Source organism: Triturus cristatus, chromosome 3_2 (assembly GCF_964204655.1).
Source record: "Triturus cristatus chromosome 3_2, aTriCri1.1, whole genome shotgun sequence".
Classification (NCBI taxonomy): domain Eukaryota; kingdom Metazoa; phylum Chordata; class Amphibia; order Caudata; family Salamandridae; genus Triturus; species Triturus cristatus.
Window position 1 is genome coordinate 740,137,643 of NC_140584.1, and position 21,646 is coordinate 740,159,288.

A 21,646-nucleotide genomic window follows, 5' to 3' on the forward strand; every position below is an offset into this window, starting at 1 on the left:
AACATCCTGTGATTCTGGGCAAATCACTTAATCTCCCTATGCCTAGGAACAGCGCCTAGAGACCCTCACGGGTGATTAGCTGTGCTATACAAATACAAGTATAAGTATTATTATTATTATGGTTTGCCCCATATTATTCGTCAGGCAAGCCTTCATTAGGAGTTAGTTGTACAATGTGCTGCCATATTCGAGTATTTGAGCGTCTGGGCCTGAATATTCAGTATTGAGAAGTGAAGCCGGTAACACTAACAGGAGAGCAGAGAGATGAGACAAAGTAGGTGGCTCTCTAGTCTGTACTCATGTTGCATAAAATCACCATAAAGCCATGTAATAATACATGTTTCAAGATTACACTTCTCCTTTAATCTGAATTTGGGTTAGGGTTGTTTACAGGAACCTAGAATTATTGGGGGAATATATAGAGTTGGCTAGGACCTCTTTATAGACCAGTCACAATAGTATGTCCAGAACAGGCTTCTCCAACAGGTATCTCATGAGCTAATGGTAGCTGTCCAGCTCCTTGCAATAGTTCTCCTACGTGCAGCCCAGTAAACTAATTAAGAAGCTTTTTCCTTGGTTGAATTAATATATCAGCAACACCACGGTCTACTTTTTAGGCCCATCATTAGAATGTGTGGAGCATTGAAGAAACGCATTGGTTATGTACACGTTTGAAGGACATTATGTGCTAGTGTATTTTGGTTTTAGAGAAATAACATTTACATAAAGATTCATTTTATGTTCCTCTTGTAAAGAGTAAAAAGGTCCTTTTTAACCGTGTAAGAGCTGGAGGAGCCATCAACATGTTAAATAGTACAATACAGGCGGTGCAATCATTTTCAGTGATAACAGTTGCTGCGTCTTGGTTGATACAGATGCCTAAATATTTAACAATGTATTCACAGCAGTATAGAGGATAGTCTAGTGGACAAGGCCCTGTGGCCGGCGCCAGTGAAAAAATGGTGGATTTATTCCAATTGATTCCAATCCCAGATAAGGCCTTGAATAATGCAAATTCATGGATTACTGGTCCTAGATTCTTTGCTTGGTTGCTTAGGTAACGTGTTATATCATCTGCGTAAGATGATGTAATAATGTTACAGGGAGAAAAGGCCCATCTCTGTACCTATGTAACTGACAAACTGCACAGGCCAGTGGCTCTGTTGCCAGGGTGTACAGGATTGGAGACAAAGGAAAACCCTGCCTTGTCCCATGGCTAATCAGGAGCAAGTCAGGGAGAAGACCATTAAGCCATACCTGAGCAGTAGGAGCATTGTAAAGTATTCTATTGGGCAAACAGAGGCAGGAGGCATTCTCATACAATGCGATACTACAAAAAGATATGTCCACTCTAGAGAATAAAATGCCTTAGTGGCATTCAGAAAGACCACTGCTGCTTCTAAGTCCGGTTCCAGCTAATGTATAAGCGAAAACAGTGTCTATAAGTTATGTGACGTTTACCGTCCCAGTAAAACTCCTGCTTGGTCTGGAAGGACCAAGTCAAGCAAAAGTAGTGGTAGACTTTTGGCAGATATTTTAACATCAGTGTTTATGAGCAATAGCAGCCTGTAAGAGTCCACGAGCTAGTTCTCTTTTCCTGGTTTCAATAAGGAGATGATAATCGCCTTTCTGAAGGATTGAGGGAGTACTCCCTTGTGCAGCGCCTGAAGTAGAGGGATGAGTAATGGAGTGTATATGCTTTCTGCTGCGAACCAGTCATGATCCTGGGAACCAGCCATCCCCGGAGATTTACAAGTGAGAAGGCTCAATATTGCAGATGCCATCTCATCAGCAGTGATGTTTTCTGCCAAAAACTGTCTATGTGGTCCCTCAATCCACATTAGTGTGACACAATCGAGATATTCAATTTATTCATCTTGCGTCCTCTGTGTGGGAGATTCATAAAGTTGTGTATAATGATTTACAAATTCTGACAGTATGGAGTCAGAGTCCTATATTGTGCATCCTCTCTTATCCTTGAGGTGTATCATGATGGGAGTCTGATGTGACTGTTTCATCAGGGATGCTAGAGTCCTGCTTGGTCTTGCTATTTTCTCATATCGCCTAGCAACAGCTTGCTTGAGCTGATGTTTAACCTCTCGTTCAGCCTCTTCTTTAAATTCAGCTGTCTTATCTCTGCAATTGTATAGGCTGTAGAAGCTATATTGTAGCTTTGTTCAGGTGCATGTAAGTCTTGTTCTAAACGGTTCAAGCTGTCTCTTAGGGTTCTGCACTCATGATGTTGTTCTGGTATGCAGATCCTTGCATGTATGCTTTGAATGTGCCCCATCCTACACCTGGGGAAGGCACAGAATTCTCGTTGGCTTGGAAAAAGGATAAGATCTTGGTCCAAACCTCTTCCTGAAATGCCTCATCTAGGAGAGCCTGCGGTGAGAGACGCCAGGTTGATGCTCTGTGTTTGAAATCTGGGGACTGGATCATCCATTTAACTGGAGAATGATCCAAATATGTACCTGGTAAATGCATGATTTACGTTGTCCAGCTACATAATTGTTTTGTAAATCCAGTAATAAAGACTCGCCCTTTACCCATGAGTGGTTGATGTGTGTTCTCTCTCAGGTATCTGGGAACCTGTCTCTCCAAACGTTGATGAGCCCTTGTGTTTCCATTATGTCTTGGAGTATCAGTGCTGCTGGATGATGAGTGCGCTTAGCTGCCTGGGACCAATCTATGTGTTTGTCTACAACTAAGTTTAGGTCACTACCCCATATAATCGTACTTGGTGTCAGTGTCATGTATTTGTGCCATAGCGGACTAAAAAAGTTAGTCGTCCATATTTGGTGCATAAACATTGAGTAGCATGATGTGCTTCCCCGTCAGTCTTGCCTGCACTATGTTAAATCTGCTCTGAGTATCATTCTTTTCATGCAGGACCATGAAGGGGACTCCCCACCTGACTAGGGTTGCCGTTTCATGGGCATATGAGGAATAGTTCGCCAGTGATCTATGAGAGGCCCATCGTGCTGCTGAGATTCGGTATCTCTGTGCATCTAATTTAAAAATGTGTAATTCGTTGTTATTGGTGTAATGTGTATAGCTAAGAATGCCTGTTCATCGTCGTGACATTTTCTGATGTGCTTGTGTCCAGTTCATCGAAAAGGAGCAATCTATTGATTCTTTGTCTGTTAGACGACGTGTTAGTGTCCCTTGTACCCTTCTTCACATATACCCACTCCGACATCCCAAAATTGTTGAAGAGAAAACAATAATAATGCCCAACAAAACCAAACATATAAGCAAAATGATTAGTTATGGGAGTCATCCCTATGGAGGCCAGAGAGGCAAGCAAAGAACCCAACTCTGTTAGAGATGGCTGACTGAGAGGAATGCCGTGACCAGTGGCCCCTGCGATTATTTACCGTGTCCCCATTCAATTCTACGCAGCCCTGGAGAAGTTTCTGTCAGCAGAACTGGAGGCCAGAACCAAGATCTGAGTCCAGAAATTCAGGTTATAGAGTTTAGCTGGTGGTGCTACTTTGCCCCTGGGTTATCCCTCAGTCCAGCAGCGGCTGGTGTGTGGTGATGTTTAGTCATTATCGTTAAAATGGCCTTGTTTACCTCTCTCGTTTGGCAATTGTGCCAGGTCGGGTCGACGCGCATGTCTGTGACAGAAGTTAAGGACCTTCTTATGGTCCATGAAGAAATGAGGTTTCCCATTATAAAGAAGTCTCAGGTTAGAAGGGTGCATTCAGACATACTTCATTCCCGCCTTGAGCAGCATTTTCTTTGCAGGGATGAACTTGAGCCTCGCTGCCTGGACTGCAGCTGTGAAATATGGATTTATTGCCAGAATAGGTTAGTTCACTGCGTACTCGTGCCAAGTTCAGGACGGTGTAGCGATACTTATAATTTAGTTGGTGTGCTACAATAGGTCTAGCCAGCGCCCCCTGATGGAGGATGTGGTCCAAGCCATTTATGTGCACAGTCCACAGAGAGCAAAGGTGTAAGGGCTCGCCGAAGATGGTGCTGAACATATTTTCCACATAATCCTCAACCTTTGGTCTTACCGTAGTCTCTGGAATGCCCACAATCTATATGTTGTTACGGCAAAATGGCGCCTCTAAAAGCTCACCCTTCACTATTATCACTGCTAGCACTTTTTCCATTTGTAACTGTTTTTCATTCTGTGAGTTGGTGTTGCCTTCAATATCTGAATTTCAGCTTTCCAATTGCTTCAGACGAGTATCATGCTGATCTATTCGCTCTTTCATGTGATCTAGACGGATTGTTAGTGTCTATTTTGGAATCAATTGTGCTGAGACTATGCTTCATGTCTGATAGAATATGTTGAATGTCCTCTATAGAAGTGTCTGTGTCTCCATTGGGTGGTGGCGAGCACTGCTCATCCTGCGCTGTTTTGGATGGCTTTTTTATTTTAAACTGGAGTTGCAACTGCTGTTGGTCCTGGTTACCCAAGTTGTCATTGTTGCCAGTGTGCTCATATGTATTAGGTCACTCCAGCTATGTGCTCCGGGCGGTAGGGTGCAGGGATCACTGTCCCCGGTTCCCGCCTCTACCCCAGCACACAGTATCAAGGGCATGAGCAGACCAACCTCATGCTTCCACGCGCTTTCACCACTCAATAGCCTTGGGGCTACACTGCAGTGTCAACCCTGCAGCTGGGACATGGGCTGAAGAGTGGGGCCTGCACAGTAATATGCAATTGGGCAGGTAGGATCCCAGCCTCCCATGACCATTACCCCCAATGCAAGACCACAGCAATGAAGTTTCCTTCACGCAGTCACTCACCGGAGTATCCCCTATAGTGTGCCCCCTCACCTCGGCACACCACGGCCGCAACCCAAAACACGCAGACACAGGCCACGGTAGCCCCCTCTATCAATCAGGGAGACAGACATCGAGATGCGCTCAGCCCCATGCTGACACCACTCTCCCAGGGTCATCCAGGCGGATGTGCAGTCTCCAAACCATCTGCCGGCTGGTCTGATCAGCCCTCGGTAGTTCAATGTATTGGACTCCACACACAGTCCCTGTGAAGTCAGGTCGTCACACTGTAGGAGGGGTTAATGGTCTCTCGCGCCAAGCCAGCTTAACTTGCGCTGCCCCGATCAGGTCCCAGCCCAACTCGGCAACTTGCAGTCCGGCAGCTCACCTTACAGCTTCGGTACGATGATGTCGGGTCCGGTCTATACCCATGTCCAGGATCTCTCTCTAACTCCCTCTGGCCCTAGGTACCACTCAGAAGTTTGTGTTCACAGGGCCTCGCTCCAGCGGCGTAGCACGCCCACCATGGCCACTGAGTCTCGGGCATTATATTTAGTTGGTATACTGGTCCCAGGCGAATTCTCAGCCTCACTGTGCATGCTACAGGCGTTCATGTGTAATGGATGAAGCCACTTGCGGATGGATGTTGAACGGATAGTTCACTCAGCCAGCAGAGCCCCACTAATGTGCGGCCATCATGCAGCCCAACTCTCTGGCGCCGCAAACAAATATGCTGTGTTAGTTTGCATGCGTTTACAACACATGCCATTGCAACGCAAGTCGGAACATCAACTTGCTGTAGGGGGGCACTGGATTTTGGAATAGTAAAATTTACTATTCCAACTCCAGTCTGAGCAACAGTAGGGAAGGTGTTGGATTTTAAATCCAGCACCTTCTGCCGACTACAGCAAGTGGTTGTTCTGACTTGCGTTGTAATGGTATGCGATGTAACAACGCGCTCGTTGTAGCAACCGCGTTATAATGGCATGCGTTGTATCAATTGCGTGGTAAACCATGTTTACCGCCCCAAACACCTCCTGAATTTCAGGAAGAAATTCTGTGATATATTGGGTAAAAAAAAAACTCGTATGTATTGTATGTATTTGGTATGTGTGTAGAGCAAACCTAGCTAAAATGCACAAGAGCACGGTTCAGAGTCCAAGCCAAGTTTACAGTCAATAAGTGACTGGAGGCGGGAGATGGGTTCTCAGAGTGGTGATGAGCTGTTACCTTTTAGAGATTCTGACCTGTGGCATCACATTGCTAACTCTCTGAAACCACTCACCTCTGAGAGTGGGTTACAGAGCACAGCATAAGGCTACAACTACATTGGTGGGAATGCTTTGAACAAGGAGTCCTTTGACTTTCGTTGGCCACTGTATCAAAATATTGCATTTCTTATTGATAAGTTATCAGAGGTTGACCAACCAATGACAAACAGCGGATTAAAATAGGGGTGTGTCTTGGACCCCTTTTATTCAACTTGTATACAGGGGACTTGTTTTTCGCCCTAAAACATGCGAACCTGATCGCTCCCTTAATTGGGTCTTCAAAGATAACATTATTGCAATATGCAGACGACATTGTGCTAATGGACACTCGTGAACTGGGATTCAAAAAGCCCACCACAAATACCATGAAGTAAATAAACTGACAGTTATCAAGTCAAAGGCAAAAATGGTCATATTCGGATAAAGTAATAAGAAAGGAAGAGCCTCCTGGAGCCTGGGTCCACTGACCATCCAAGGGTCATATGTCTATAACTATCTGGGCCTGTGTCTGTTAGCAAAGGGTGGAACTAAAACCCATCTGGGATACCTGAAAACGAAGTCAGCGCAGATCATTACAAGACTAAGTCAGCTTAACACAGCCTTAGAGAGCCCTTCTACAAACATCCATTCGACAGGTCCTTCAGGCCTCTCTCTTGCCAGCACTCACCTTAGGCCAGGAGGCCTTCCTGGAAATCTTCACAAAATCACTCGACAAATTTCAACTCCAAGCCTACAAGATAATTTTTTGTCTCCCGACCGATACAAGAGGCTACTTGATAAGATTAGAATTTGGCCTTGAGGCACAAATGTGGTCTAACATGGGAGCATTCTTAAAATACTACTACAGGATCATTAATGCTCCGCCGAACACCCTGAAATTAATTCTTCAACAGATTTTTACCACAAAGCCAAACCTATGGTCAAACTACTTAACCAAAGCAGTGAGTACACTTCAAGTAGACATATCTGTGCCAAATTTTGTCTTTTTGTCACATTTGGCCTTTAAAAAAAATTCTTAAACAACATATTTAAGCACAGGCAATAATCGCCCATCTGGCAAAATTAAAATCCAAGAGCTCACTGGCATGCGCTGCAGTGGCCGTCTCATATGATACTGTCTACTCCTCACAAATGAGACCGCCAGCCATATCTCTGGCACGCAGTAGGAAGGACATGCCTACAACAAATCATGGCTGCAAGTTTGATGTGCCTACAAACCAAAGAGCTGAACCCTAAATGGCACTCCCTTTCCTTGATCACCAAGTGCAGACTATGTGGAAATCAAATGGAAACTTTTAACTACTTGCTGTGCTGCTGTCCTGTCCTTTTGAATGCTCGTCATGCCTTGCTAAAACTTTTGTTCTTTAAAAACAGGATACGAACTTGCAATGAGGCCACAAACTTGGTTTTTAACATAGTGGAGCCATGCGAAAATTTGACAAGTATATTTCCCTGTTGCTAGTAGCTTTTAAAGACTTTGATAAATTGGACTAACACCCCAAGCATCACTGTGATGCACCATAGACTTTAACTCTGTCCTGCAGAACTGTTATGTATATTTAGATCATATGGCTCTGAGTAAACATTTTCTCCCAGATATCATCTGCCACTTTTAGTCCATTGGGAGGCTACTCAAATTTTAACTCTGTTCATCCTGTATTAAAGACATCATGTACTTTGTGCATAGTTTGTACAGTCCTTGGACATTAAAGATATGATTTTAGTATCGATCTTGCTTATGAATTGGCAATTTTATGGCGTCTATAATGAAATTGATCAGTATTTTAAGCCCTTGTATATAATTTATTTTTCTGTACACTAATTGCAAATAATTTTAATTAATTAAGCAACGAAGGACTTTGACTATTATCTGAGGTTGACCATGCACTATTGCCTTATCTCTTAGGTATGAAGAAAGAGCAGCTGAGGACCTGGAGAGATACACTAACCAGACAAAGAAAGCTGCAGAAGAGTGTATGCAGCGAACTCCAAAACCAACAGAAAAAAAACTGCGATTGGCTTGTGCGCAAAAGCCTAGAGCGAATGGACCTATGTCAAACCAGCAAATACTTGACACACTTTTTCAGTCCCAGAAAGAAAAGAAACAAAAAGCATACCCAGTAAAAATTGTGTCAGTACCCTTTACTTTGAGTTCCCTAAAACAACGTCTCCAGAAACTATCAGAAAAGTGCGAATCAAGTGGAGAGGAGCTTGCCCTTGTTCATAAACTGAGCTCTCCTGGTGCATGGATCATTGCTTCTGAAAAAAACATAATGTTGCTCAATCCATACAGAGTGGAAGAAGCTTTGCTGTTTAAACGACTAATGGAGAATCATAACGTTCCTGCTGAGACACTGGATAACCCAATAATATTAACAGACAGGTATTATGTGGTGAGTGGGGGTTGACTTGTAGAATAAAGTAAAAGAGTGATAAGACAGCCAGAGCATTGGTTACAATTTTGATAATTCACTATTTGAAAAACGTTTTGGTGTTCCTAGTTTTATTCTTTAATGCCATATCATGCATTTGTTGATTCATTTATTTATTACATGAGTTTCATAACATGCTGGCCTGTAACCTTTGTTGTATGAGAGCGCACATTTTGATATATTTCAACTAAGGAATATCGAGGGCCTTGTCTAAAGATGGACAATCTTTAATAAGGCCTTTCTTATAAAGGTTAGCGACATATAGTGCTTTTATTTTTGAGTGAACTCAATGGTTGTGAATAAAGAGGGTGACCTAAAGTGAGTTTTCAACTCAATTTTAACATTGCTTGGAACACTTGTTCTTGGCAATACACTGGGTTTTTCATTCTCTTTCTTTGTCTATGGGGACAGCAAAGCTTCCATTTAAAAATTATTTCTTTTTCTTTGTCTATCCACCTTTTCCTTTACTGGACACTATCTCGATGAGTTGGCAACCAATGATGATAAAACGTGGGCATACCAGCGAGAACCAGCTGGCAGCCTTCCTGGTGTTGCGTACGTGAGGTGCCTTCTCATCATTCACTCTTCACTTCTCACATCGACTTTCCTGACTTTTTTGTGAGCTGTGGTGTCATACTTTGCGTGAGGTAATGAAGGGCTGTATTGCAGGTTGTTTTAATTGAAATTCAAGAGGTTCAGGACCTGGCTAAATTTGGACGTGTTGCCGTTGGTTGGGAAATAGTTATTCCCAATAGTAGTGGAGGTCCTTGAATTGAAAAGTGAGTCCTCTTGATGCCAAGCCATTATTGGTGTTGATACTCTGGTAAATAATGCCGGAGATTTAATCCTTATTAAATGCCACAGGCTAGACTGTTAGGGTTTCTTCAAAATAAACCATACCTGATTCTTTATGCAAAATGTATGAAGAAGTGCTCTATGGTACGGCAAGAAGTCCCCTTAAAAATTGACTGTCGGGCATGGCCAACATGGCGGTTGCATTTTAGCGCTGCTCCTCCAGAAACCCCTTTATCTGTCGTACGCCTCGACCTGTAGCCGTCATCCAACGATTCACGACACATCAGGGGGTCCGTATTGTGACACCATTGCCCTTCCCGCTCCCTGTGGCCTCCCTGGTGATTCCTGGCAGCTGGTGGGGCTGTGCAACCTGAGAAGGGCCCTTGCCGACGCGAGGAGCGAGACACCATGGCCTGCGGCTTCTCTGACCTCGTTCTACTTCGAACCACCAGGGGTGGCTCCCGCTGCTGTAGCCAGCAGAGTTGGCTGTGACTCGCACTGGAGAGGACCCAGAGGAACACCTGGGACCGTAGGGGACTGACGGCCGGCGAAACATTCCAGGCCGCTGCTGGCGCAGCTTTGCCCTGAGGCTGGGCACGGGCCTTGAAGTGAGGGCCTCACTGCCCCGCCGCTTGCTTGACATCTCCCTCTGGTGCAGGGGAGTTGCTCACTCACGGCCTTGTGCCCGGGTATCAACCACGTATCTAGACACTGCTGAGCGGCCCGTGCGGATCCCGGGACCGATGAGGAGCCCCACTGCACTGCCACAAGGGGCCAACTGTGGAGGCCCCACCACTGAGGCTGGTGTACCTGATTGAGACGTGGGTCAGGAGAGATCCGAAGAAGGTACCTGGGGCAGCAGAGGTCCTTCTATCGTCAAGACGCCCTGCACGACTCTACTGCATCCTGCGACTGAATCTTGGATCTCCTCAGCCAAAGACAACATCTCGACCCTTAAAGGCCAGGTCTCCACTTTGCTCACTTTAACGGCAGAACTTCGCAGGCGCGCTGAAGATGAGTAGAACCGCTCTTGGCGCAACAGTGTCCACTTGATTGGAGTCCCATTGCGGGCAGAGGGGGCCAACCCACAGCAGATGGTGGATTATGTGGAGCACTGGATCAAGTCCAGGATTCCAGCAGATCGTCAATCCTCATGGTTCGCCATGGAAGGAGCGCACCCGACCCTGACCCCCAGGTTGCTGCCAGGGGCTTCTCCCTGATCTATAATAGCTCGCATTCTTAATTACAAGGACAGAGACGCCATTCTTAGCGAGGCTTGGTAGCATTCTGACCTCTGGTGCGGGGACGCCAAAGTTCTTCTTTTCCCGGACTACACTTGTGAGGTCCAACAACGTAGGCGCTCCTATGCCGTAGTGAAACAAAAGCTTTGGGCAATGGGGCTTCAGTACCGCTTGCTATTCCCCGCGCGGCCTCAACTTCAATAAGTCCCACTCCTTTGATACTCCGGAGTCACAGACGATGCTGGAGGGCACCTGATAAGGTACAGCCAAAGCCACTTATACACCACACCGAGTCACGGAGGGACCATAGAGCTGATCGGTCTCTCTCACCCACGGGGTCACCCTGAGAGCGGTCACAGCCACCCTCCAGACAGGCTTCAAACCCTGCCTCTGAGGCGGAAGATGGTAGAGGAGGGGCTGATGGCTAAATTGTTGCACTCCCTAATCCGGCCACTCTCCACACAGACACTGACTTGGCCCGCAGCCCCACCATCTGATTGATGCTGACATCCACTGGCTGCACATTCCACTCACAGCTCCAGAACTGGATAAAGCATGACTCTACTGCTTACATTACTTCTAGTTGTTGATGCTGTTTTATCCACTGTTTCACCATGGTTTTACCCATCTATTATTTTCGCTCCCGGACTTGCTTTATACTCAAGGGTCTCCTACCTGCTTATGTGATGGCGGCTCTTGTCCTGTTAGAACGATTTCTCCTGTAACAATGGGTTTTTTACTTTTTCCCTCTTGTCTCTTCCCTCTTATGATGCTCATGAGATTGCGTTTCTCAGTTTTTTCCAAAAGGTTTTCATATAGGGCAACAGATACTTCTAGGGTAGAAGCGTGGGGAGAGGTGGGAGTTGGGGGATGGGGTTTTATATGCACACTGTTGATCAATATATTTGTTATACCCTTTTTCTTCCTTCTTAGGTTTCAGCAGGCACACTTGCTTTAACCCTTGCACACAGTCCCGGGGTGGCAATCTCCCGCAATTCACCACTAGTACAACCCTCATTGATCCGTCAGACCCAACGGCTCCTCGTCCGTACCTCACACTAATCTCCACCTCCCATATGTATGACCTTTCAGGTTTTGTTATAGAATGTCAACGGTCTACTGGACCAGGTGAAGCGAGCAGCAATTTTCACCTTTGCTCAGCGGCATCGTCCTGAGGTTCTGTTGCTGCAAGATACCCATCTCCTTGGGGAGTGATGTCCCTTCTTAGCACATATCTATGATAGAATCTTCCACACTGGGTACTCGCGGTTAGCTAGGGGAGTTGCTACCCTCCTGCGCCTCTCTTTCCCCCTGGTAGTTACACGCGATCTGCAGAGATGTTTTGTTGCCCTGGAGGGCTTATTGGAAGGACGGACGGTCTAACAGGTATGCTTTTATGTTTCTCCTGCTTCTTTGCCCTCTGGCCTTGGAGACCTCTTGCGCCTTCTCTCATGCCTTCCATAGGGGCGATTTCAACGATGTGCATGACCCTGACTTGGATAGCACCGGAACCCCTTCGGTGTCTAGACGGGCCAGTGCCCGTCATCTCACTGACTGAACCATGACCCTAGGTCGCTGCGATGCGAGGAGATCCTGGCACCCCTGGCATCGGGAATTCACACATACATCAGCGGTTTACCACACCCACCCTCGGATAGATCTCGTCTTTCTACCAGCACTTGATTGCCAGTTGTTGACTTAGGTCCAGATTTTGTCCCGCTGAATATCAGACCATTCCCCTGTGCTCCTCCACCTAGTGCACCTGCCTCTGAAACAGTGTCTCATGTAGCGTTTGAACATCTGATTCCTCCAGGACAAGAAATTTGGCCACATTCTTAGGTCCGAGCTCTGTGATTATTTCCATAATAACTAGGGCTCAGTTGCACATAAGGGAAGCTTATGTTACGCAAGTAAGGCAACCCTATGGGACTGTGCCAGGAGCTATGTCAAAGCCCAGGAATGCTACCCCTCTGCTCTTGTCACTCCATTGGAGGCCCAGGCACTTCGTCTGGAATGGCAGTTGGAGTCTACTCCTCAGGCGGATGCCACAAGACAGTTAGGCCTCGTCCGCGAGGACATTGGGCTGCATTTTCTTGAGGCGGGCAAGCACCTCTGGTGGACCACAACTCCTCAGATTTACGGCTCGTGGAACAAAAATGGGAAATTGCTCTATGGTGGGTCTCCTGTCGGCAGGCCGACAGGATTGTCCCCAAGATTTTGCATAGCTCTGGCCGTTCCCAGCAGATCCTCGCTGGGATAGCCCAAGCTTTTGGTCACCATTAACACACACTGTATGCAAGACCAGCGGACACGAAAGCAGCTTCGTCTGGATCCTTCCTTAATTCAGATCCCCTTCGCAGGCTGCCCTCATCTGACGCCCACCTGCTAGACTAATCCCTTGCGGCAGAGAAGATTGGAGAGGCATTGTCTGGTATGACACCGGATAAGACCCCAGGCCTGGATGACTTCCCTATGGAATATTTTACTACGTTCCGGGAGACCCTCATCCCTTACCTTCTGTCATTATACAAGGAGGTGTGCCACACCGGGTTCCTCCCATTGGAGCTGGCCTTGACCACCATTGTAGTAATACCCAGGACGCAACCTCCATCAACGTTGTGTGCAGCCTACAGGCCGATAACCCTCCTTCACTGCGAGGTTAAAATGTTCGCTTCCGCATTGCCTAATACGCTCAAAAACATCTTAAATGAGTTGGTACAACCAGACCAGTGCAGTTTTATGCCATCCTGGAGCTCGAGACACTGTATCCGTCAGCTGCACATGACCTTGGCCCACCGTCATCGGCTGCCATCATATCTAGCCTTGATTTTTATAGGCTTATGAATCATATGAATGATGCAGTGGACTGACTCGTGCAGATGATGTACTTCTCTATCTTGTGTGCCCGGCTCATTGCGGGCCCCAATGCCTCCAGTTGCTAAGACCATCCGGCCTATGGGTGAACCCCTCTAAGTCAGTACTGGTTCCCCTGGTGACATCCAGAGATTGCTTCGACTGGCAGACAAACATCCCTCTCCGCCAGTTTAATTTTAAATACTTGGGCACATGGGTCTCTCCACACCCGGAGCTCACCTGGTCCCTCAACCTCCAACCCTTGGTCCAAAAAGCCAAGCCGGACCTCATCAGGCGGTGGGCACTCTCCTTCAATGTCCTGGGGCATAGTGCCCTCTTTAAGATGATGACCCTCCAGCGCTTTCTCTGTTTTTCAGAACCTACTGCTCCACTTGCCTCAAAGGTGGTTCTCTGCTCTAGACAGCCCCATTAAGACATTTATTTTTTATAATCAATTTATTGAAATTCATCAAAAACCGGCTACCGGCACAATCAGTACAAGTTCAGTATACCATTTTTCTCCCTCCAATACATACATCCTCTCTTTAACATCCACATATAAACAATGTGAGAATCTCTGCAGACTATGACATCTATACAAGAACTAATCACTCCAAAGAGACAATGTTATCCAAAGAGCACAGCCCCTAAAGCAATAGGTGGCATGGGTTGGGAGATCGTTAAGATAATACACTTGAGGGGGAGAGGCCAGCACCTCTGTCGTCAACTGGGCCATCAGAGCCTGCCTGTTTTTCTGGAGTTCCACCGTTGGGGAGATGCAAATGTCCCCCCTATATTTGTTCCAGTTACCCCATTTCCAATCCCATTTCTTGGGGCAACCCCTACCCTTAAACACAGACTTTTCGGCAATCATTCCATCCATATCTTTTGCTCAATCACCCAGAAGCGGAAGAGACTCCACCCCCCATTTGCGCGCAATATTTCGTTTCGCCATGACAAAGCCCATCGTGGCCCAATCCCGTTCAGCCTGGGAGATGTCAGTCGCCTCCCAAATATTAAGCAGGCATAAGCAAGGCAATAACTCGATGGATCTGCCACTCTCCCTCTCGAGTTGGCGGGATGTGAGGGCATTCCCACAATATGTGGATGAAGGTACCCGCCTGATTGCAGTGGCGGATTGCAGTGGCGGAGACCGAGCGGATCAGGGCGCCTACCTAGTTTGAACAATAGTGTAGCATCAAAATAGACCCGATGAAGGATCTTGAGTTGGAGGAGTCTCATGCGCATGGGAATACCAACTTCACGAGGGGAGGCCAGTGCATCCCACCACACGTCGTCCTCCATCTCCCCCAGGTCCCTTTCCCAACCCACTCTTAATTTTTTCATCGGGTCCGTGCGGTTGTTGATCAGTTTCTTGTACGTTAGAGAGATGGCTTTGCGCTCCATAGGATCTAACAACAACCGGTCCTCTAGGGGGGAAGAGTCAGGAAGGGGGACACCCTTCGGTAAGGCAGAAGAGACAGCGTTACTGATCTGCAAGTATCTAAACGTTTCGGATTGAGCAAATTGATATTGTGCCTGAAGTTCCGCGAATGTGGCCAGCTTCCCCTTCACCCATATATCTCCGACCATAGAAATCCCAATTGTATCCCATTTATCAAACCCTAAGCATTTGCTGAGGTTGCCAAGAATATCAGGTTCCCATAAAGGAGTCGCTTTAGTCAGACGATTATGCCACCCCAACTTTCTGGTGACGCTGTGCCAAGTCTCGACCGTACGTGCCGTGGGCCCGGTTAAGTTGAGTCTGCGAGGATTGGTATATAGCGCTCTGTTATAGCCGCCCCATCCCATGAGCCAATGGTCTGTTAGAAAATTGGGCTCGTCGTGAGGGCGGAACACCCATCTGTTGACTGCGATCAACTGGGATGCTTGATAATAAAGTCTTAAATCCGGTAAACCGATGCCCCATCATACCATCCCATAGTAAGTGTATTCATTGCTATCTGTGGCACACGGTCTTCCCACAATAGGCCCTGTAATACACTCTCAATTTGGGAAAAATAAGAGTCTGGAATCGGGTTGGGAGTATTTTGCAAGGCGTAAAGAAAACGCGGAAGTGCAAGCATTTTGAACAGGGACGCTCGCCCCAGGAGAGTCAGAGGGAGAGAACGCCAATGCGGGGCATCAGATTTAAAGCGCTGAAGAGGCCCGAGTAGGTTATTCTCGAAGAAAAGTTCAACGTCTGGAGTGACAAAGAGCCAAAGTAATGAAAACCCCTGGAGGCCACTGAGATCTCGTAGCCTCGAGGGCTTGCCGGGAGTACCCCATAACGCATACATCTGAGATTTCGACCAGTTAATACGATATCCAGAGTGGGCACCGAAGATGTGGAAGATATGGAGCACCCATCGCAGCGAACGTGCGGGGGAAGCCAGATAGAAGAGTATATCATCCGCGTAGAGCGAGACCCGGTCCTCGTGAGATGTCGTCCATTTAAGCCCCCGTATCTCTAGGTCACCCTGAACCCACACCGCGAGCGGCTCCAACACTAGGGCAAAGAGTAACGGAGATAAGGGACAGCCATGCCTCGTGCCTCGATGAAGTTGGAAAGTGGCGGAGTGATGATTATTAACAACAACATGCGCAGTGGGCTGGGTATACAATAGTAGGATCGAGCTTAGCAATTTGGGTCCGAACACCATGCGGGCCAAAACGGCAAAGAGAAAATCCCATTCTATGGTATCAAATGCCATAGAGGCATCCTCTAAGGTGGAAATCCTGCCCAGAACCCCATGCACCCGTCGCAGATTTCGAGTAGTGTTTCCCCCTGGCATAAACCCTGACTGATCCGGGTGGACTAGGTCAGTAACATAAGGGAGATGTTGATTCGCCAGTAGTTTGGCCAGGATCTTGGCCTCGACCGTCAAGAGGGAAATGGGGCGATATGATGTACAGTCCTCGACAGGCTTATTTGGTTTGTGAATGACCACAATGGCTGCGGTGCGGATATCTACGGGGAGGAGACCCGACTCAAAACATTCAGTATATAAATGTAACATATGTGGAGCCAACAATGTTGACATGGGTTTAAAAAGCTCGACGGGGAGCTCATTGGGCCCATGGCCTTACCGGATCTGACGTCTCGTATAGTCTTTCGAACCTGCTCTACCATGATGTCAGCCTCCAGGGCATCCTTATTCTGCGCGGAGATGGTAGTAACATCAATGGTAACTAGGAGGTCAGCCGACAGCGGGGCCTGAGATGAGGGCGAGCTAGTATAGACCTCCTTATAGTGGTGTCCGAAGGTATCTGCTATCAATTGAGGGTCGGTGAGGAGCGTGCCCACAGGATTGGTTATCGCGTGTACCCACCTAGTAGCTTGTTACCTCCGCTCAAGCCACGCTAAAAGCTTGCCCGTTCGCTCACCCTGCTCATAGATCCAATATCGGGAAGCCAGAGAGCTCGCCACAGAGCCCTCAAAAAGAAGCTGCCTATAATCCTGTCTCTTGACCGCAAGGCTGTGTTGGGACGCGTGGTTAGGATCTCGTGCAACCGACTCCTCCATGGCAGAAATATCAGCCTCCAGTTCAATTAGCCTCTTAGACCGTTCCGCCCTGTGCCCCACCACTAGTGACAATGCCCTACCCTTTATAACTGCTCCAAAAGCCCCCCACAGTGTCACTGCTGAGTCGACAGAGCCCACATTCTCAGCAAAATAATATTCTGTGTCCGTGCGGAGCGCCTCCTCGATATGGGGGATTTTAAGTGCCCAAGGCTGTATGGTAATAGAATAAGGGCGTCCCGTGCTTTGGAAGCCCAAGGTCGCCAGTACGGGAGAATGGTCGGAAATCCCACGGGTCAGACAACTGGACCACGTGAAGACATGAACGTCCAGGGCATGTGTAAACATGTAATCTATCCGCGATTGGCTACCGTGCACCCCTGATTGGAACATGAAGCGTGTGTGCAGCAGCTGAACCACCTCCAAAGATCCACAACCCCCAGGACATTCTCAAAATTTAACAAGTGTGAGCCTCTAGGCGGGTCCCCCCGGGGCGGAAGACGGTCAAGGGAACCATCCATCGTGAGATTAAAACCTCCTCTCAACACCAACACCCCCAGAGGTAGTTCCAGCAGTAGGGTGCCCACGTCACGTAACGTCTGACTCTGCAGGCCAGGGGGGGCATAGACAGACACGACATTAATGACTCTCCCCTCTCAGGAGCCCGATACCGCAGCGTACCTGCCCTGAGGGTCAGTCCAAATGGCCTGAACGATGTAGGGACAACCCTTACACAGCCAAATTCCCACCCCTCAGGAGCCTGAGGTGAAGCCAGAATGAACCACCATCTTGTAGCCTTTTCTCTTCATGGCCCTACAGGAGTTTCCTACTAAATGCGTCTCCTGCAGCAACACCAGATCGAGCCCAATTCGCTTGAAGTACTGCAACACAATGCCCCTCTTGATTTTGTCCCCCAATCCGTTAACGTTCCACGTGGACACGTTTTTTAAAATTATTATAAATTTCTTTATTAGGCTTTCCTCCGAATCAGCAGACAGTGTACAAAAACAGCTATACATCTCGACCACCTCAGCCAAGGTGGTGAGCGCATTAACAATGATACATTTCATCAAGTGGGCCTAAAATCGTGTTTGTAGAGGATTCTCCGTCCTCACTGTCATTATAACTCAACTACCTGAACTCACCCCTACCCTTCCCACCCCCCGAATCTCCCCCCGTCAATACCTCCCCATCCCTCCCCCCCGCCGGGTCTGGATAACTAAGGTCTATGCATCTTATCGGTTATGCTGGGTCTCCTTGTGTCTCTCCCCTGTGGTCGGGGGCCGTCCCCCATATGGAAGGCACCGGCTCTGAGCTTTCCTGTGTGGGTTGTGAGGTCTGTCCCGTTATCTCCTGAATCATCGCCCCCCACGCCAGTAGCACCTCAGGCAGTTTGTTATCTCTTCTGGTGTTACGCATATGCCCGTCTTCCGCCAGTGCCCACTCCCTCAGATCTGCCCTCCATTTCGCTAGTAGCGGCCCCTGTCGGGTTAACTAATGGACTGCGATACGCCTCTTGGCTATAACGATGCCCAGAACCAGAAACCGCCTACTTGTTTTGCGTTTAGGATCCCACGGAATCAGGCCCAAGAGACAGGCTCGCAGGTCCAGTGTAATTGTCTACCATGTTATCCTGGTCAGGTCCTCTAGGACCGCCGTCCAGTACGTCTGGATCGTTGGGCATGTCCCACATGGACACATTGAGTGTGACACCTTGGGTCATCACGTCAGGTCAGTGAAAGATGAATACATGCAGGTTATCAAGCATGGCCGAAGGCGGCTAAAGTGTATGCCACATGTGTCATTAAGACCATCACTAATTATGAGATTGGAGAGACCAACATTAGAGTGTACTGGTATCAAACACTCAAAAAACATAATCAACAAACCCCCCCGCAATCCCTATTTGACCCCCCCACCCTGCTGAACGGTCCTGAAACCGCCCGCCACCCCCAACTTGCAGAGTGCCTGTCGCCCACCCTCGACAACTTCAGGGACTTGCACAACCCCACTCCCTAAAGCAATAGTCAACTAAACATATCACCATCCCGGCCCAACACCCCGCAAATACCATATACATTAACCAAATTTGACATGTAAAGGATAAGCGACTACAAAGACCTGTGCATCAAAGTCTCAGCGAGCATTAAGGCAAGCAGACCACCTCCACAGTACGTTTAGTGACCCATAGGTCTGAGGGAGTCCAGAGCCAAAGAATCAAACAGTGTCCCAGCAGGCCATCACAAAGAAAGGAAACAAGTAGTTCTCCGAGAGGTCAGTCTTACGTGGTCACCCCGTGTGGGGCTTTGGGAACTCGCTTCAGAGGGAGGAGGGGATCGAGGTTGCTGACGCCATTCTGTGAGTTCCCGTGCAGTTGATGTCGCCTTGTGAGATTTCTTGCCAGCCGTCGAGCCAGCCCCAGGCGTCCTCAGGGCTAGTGAAAAATCACAGTTTGCCATCTGACTCCACTCTAAGTTTCGTAGGGAATAACATGGCATATTTAATCTCCTGATCCCGGAGAGCACATTTCACTCCCAGGAAGCTCTGACGTTGTTTCTGGACACTCAGGGTGAAGTGCGGGAAGAACGACACTCTACTGTTTTCAACCGTCAATGGGGGTGCCACCCTTGTGGTCTGTAGGATCAGGTCGCGATCGTGATAGTTGAACACTCTGGCAAGAGGCGGACGGGAAGCTCCCGGTTTGGGCCTACCCCCGGCATACGATGAGCTCGCTCGACAGAGAAGCATTTGGAAAGGCCCCTTGGCTGCAGACGCTGCAGGATTAGCTCCTCGACATAGAGATCAGCAGTTGACCCCTCCGCCCTTTCCGAAATGCCAAGAATTCGGATATTGTTGCGTCCCATCCTCCCTTCATACTCGTCCAGTTGGACTGCCATCGCCTCGTGAGAAGAGCGCAGCTCAAGCACCTGCTTTTTGAGGAGGGTGGTGTCAGTTACCCGCTCAGGGTGATGGTCTTGACAGTAGTCACTCGGTCAGCCATTTTTCGCATGTCCTCGTGTATAAGGGCCACCTCCGTTGCGACCGTATCAATTTTGTTCTCAAGAGAGGTCTGCACCGTCAGAGAGCCGCCAGGAGATCTTAATTAGTGGGCTCTGAGTCATCACCCCAGGCCGCTGCATTGCCCAGTTTGCCCTCATGGTTCTTCTGCCATGCAAATTTCTCCAATTTGGTTTGCGCCGCAACCCACTGCTCGCCCCACGAATATGGAGCAGTATAGGGCTAGGAAGCAGGAGCTACTCACTGCCGCCTGCCATGGGACACCCCACGCTGCCTGTCGGCTTTTACATGAGACTCCCCTGCCCCCGAGGGGTCTGCACTGGAAAAACACCCCGCAGGCGCATATCAATCACCATGAGCAGCTAGGTTGGGGTGGGGAGGGGCTCTGGTACCCTACGTGTCTCTCCGAGCCGGTTACACCCGGACCGTTGGACTCAAGGGACCCACCGATGCCTTCAAGGCAGGGCAACTCACCAGCCCGGAGAGCGCCGTGCAGTTTCCTTCTTGCGCAGTCTGGAGATCCGCTGTGGTGCACACGCGAGTGCCTGACGAAGAACCTGCGCCTCAGTCCTCACCAAACGTATATAATTGGACCAGAGTCAAACAGAGACAGTTCATTAGCCACAAGCCCCCACTTGTAGTCCCGCGCCTCCTGCAGTAAACGACTAGGTTCAAGGTGGACCAGGAGGCCACCTGGCCCACGGCAGTGGCTGTGCGGGCTCCTTCAAGGCAGACAGTGATTACCAATGTGAGTGTGCCCAGCGGAGCGTCTGCCTACTTGAAGAGGAGACTGGCGGGGGTCACGCAGAGATCCGCGGCCTCGCGGCTCAGTAAAGACAGGACGGCTTTGGCAGGGCAGCTGAAAGGCAATGCGGGAAATATTCTTCCCCTCCCGCGGCGGCCAGGAGTCAGAGACAGTGTAGTGGAGGAGAGTCCCGGCACCGGTTATACGATCACAGGCGCAGGGCCGTTCACTCAGATCCCCCAAGCCTTTGCGGACCAGGCCGCATACACGGCGTCGCGTACCTCGCCGTCGCCGCGAGGTCGCACTTCCTGTCGGCTCAGCCGCGTCCGCTACAGCCAGTGTCTGGAGCGTCCACCCGCGATGTCTCGCGATTGGCCTCAAATTCGCACCGCAGCTCGGGGCACAAATCGGGCCGAGGCGGAAAGTATAAATCGGATTTATCGGGAGTGGCGCGACGGAGCTCAGCTACCGTATGTCCATTCCCATAGGCAGTTGGATACGGCTCCCCCCCCCCCCCCCCTCCCCCATTAAGACATTTTTGTGGTGGGTTTTCCCGGGCACGTATTGCCTTTGCACACTGTCAACGGGGGCCCTACGATGGTGGCCTGGGGATGATTAATCTCCACCTCTACTATTTGTCTTTCCACCTCCTTGTCCTCCATGATTGGTTCCATGGGGGATGGTCTGACCCCACCTATTGCTTGAAACCCTCACAGATGGGTTTCTGTCAACTACAGGCTATACTGTATGGGTCCCCGATCTCTTTCTCTCCCGGGTGATGTTCCTCACATGGCGTTCTGCTCTCCGCAATGTACAATGGGAAGCCAGGATCCCGCAACAGACACCACTCTGGCACGACACCTGGTTAAATGAAGTAGCCTTGGTCCCTGGCTTCCACTCCTGGGATCTCATTGGTATCACACGACTTGAGGATGTATGGTCAGGAACGCACATGCACTCCTTCCAAGACCTTCGACAGACCTATAACCTTACACATATCCAATTTTACAAATAACTCCAAC

The 21,646-nt window shown here is 48.7% G+C and overlaps 1 protein-coding gene across 7 annotated transcripts in view; it reads left to right on the forward strand.

Annotated features, from left to right (window-relative positions):
* Window positions 1-21,646, forward strand: part of PMS1 (PMS1 homolog 1, mismatch repair system component) — a 903,709-nt gene that overhangs the window by 558,822 nt on the left and 323,241 nt on the right. For 6 of the 7 annotated variants that reach the window (XM_085648798.1, XM_085648797.1, XM_085648800.1 and 3 more), the window contains one exon: window positions 7,924-8,400. In XM_085648798.1, the coding sequence (XP_085504924.1) occupies window positions 7,924-8,400 (477 nt within the window). Of the gene's footprint in view, window positions 1-7,923; window positions 8,411-21,646 lie in introns of all 7 variants that reach the window. The other variant, XR_014979980.1, reaches the window with a different exon arrangement.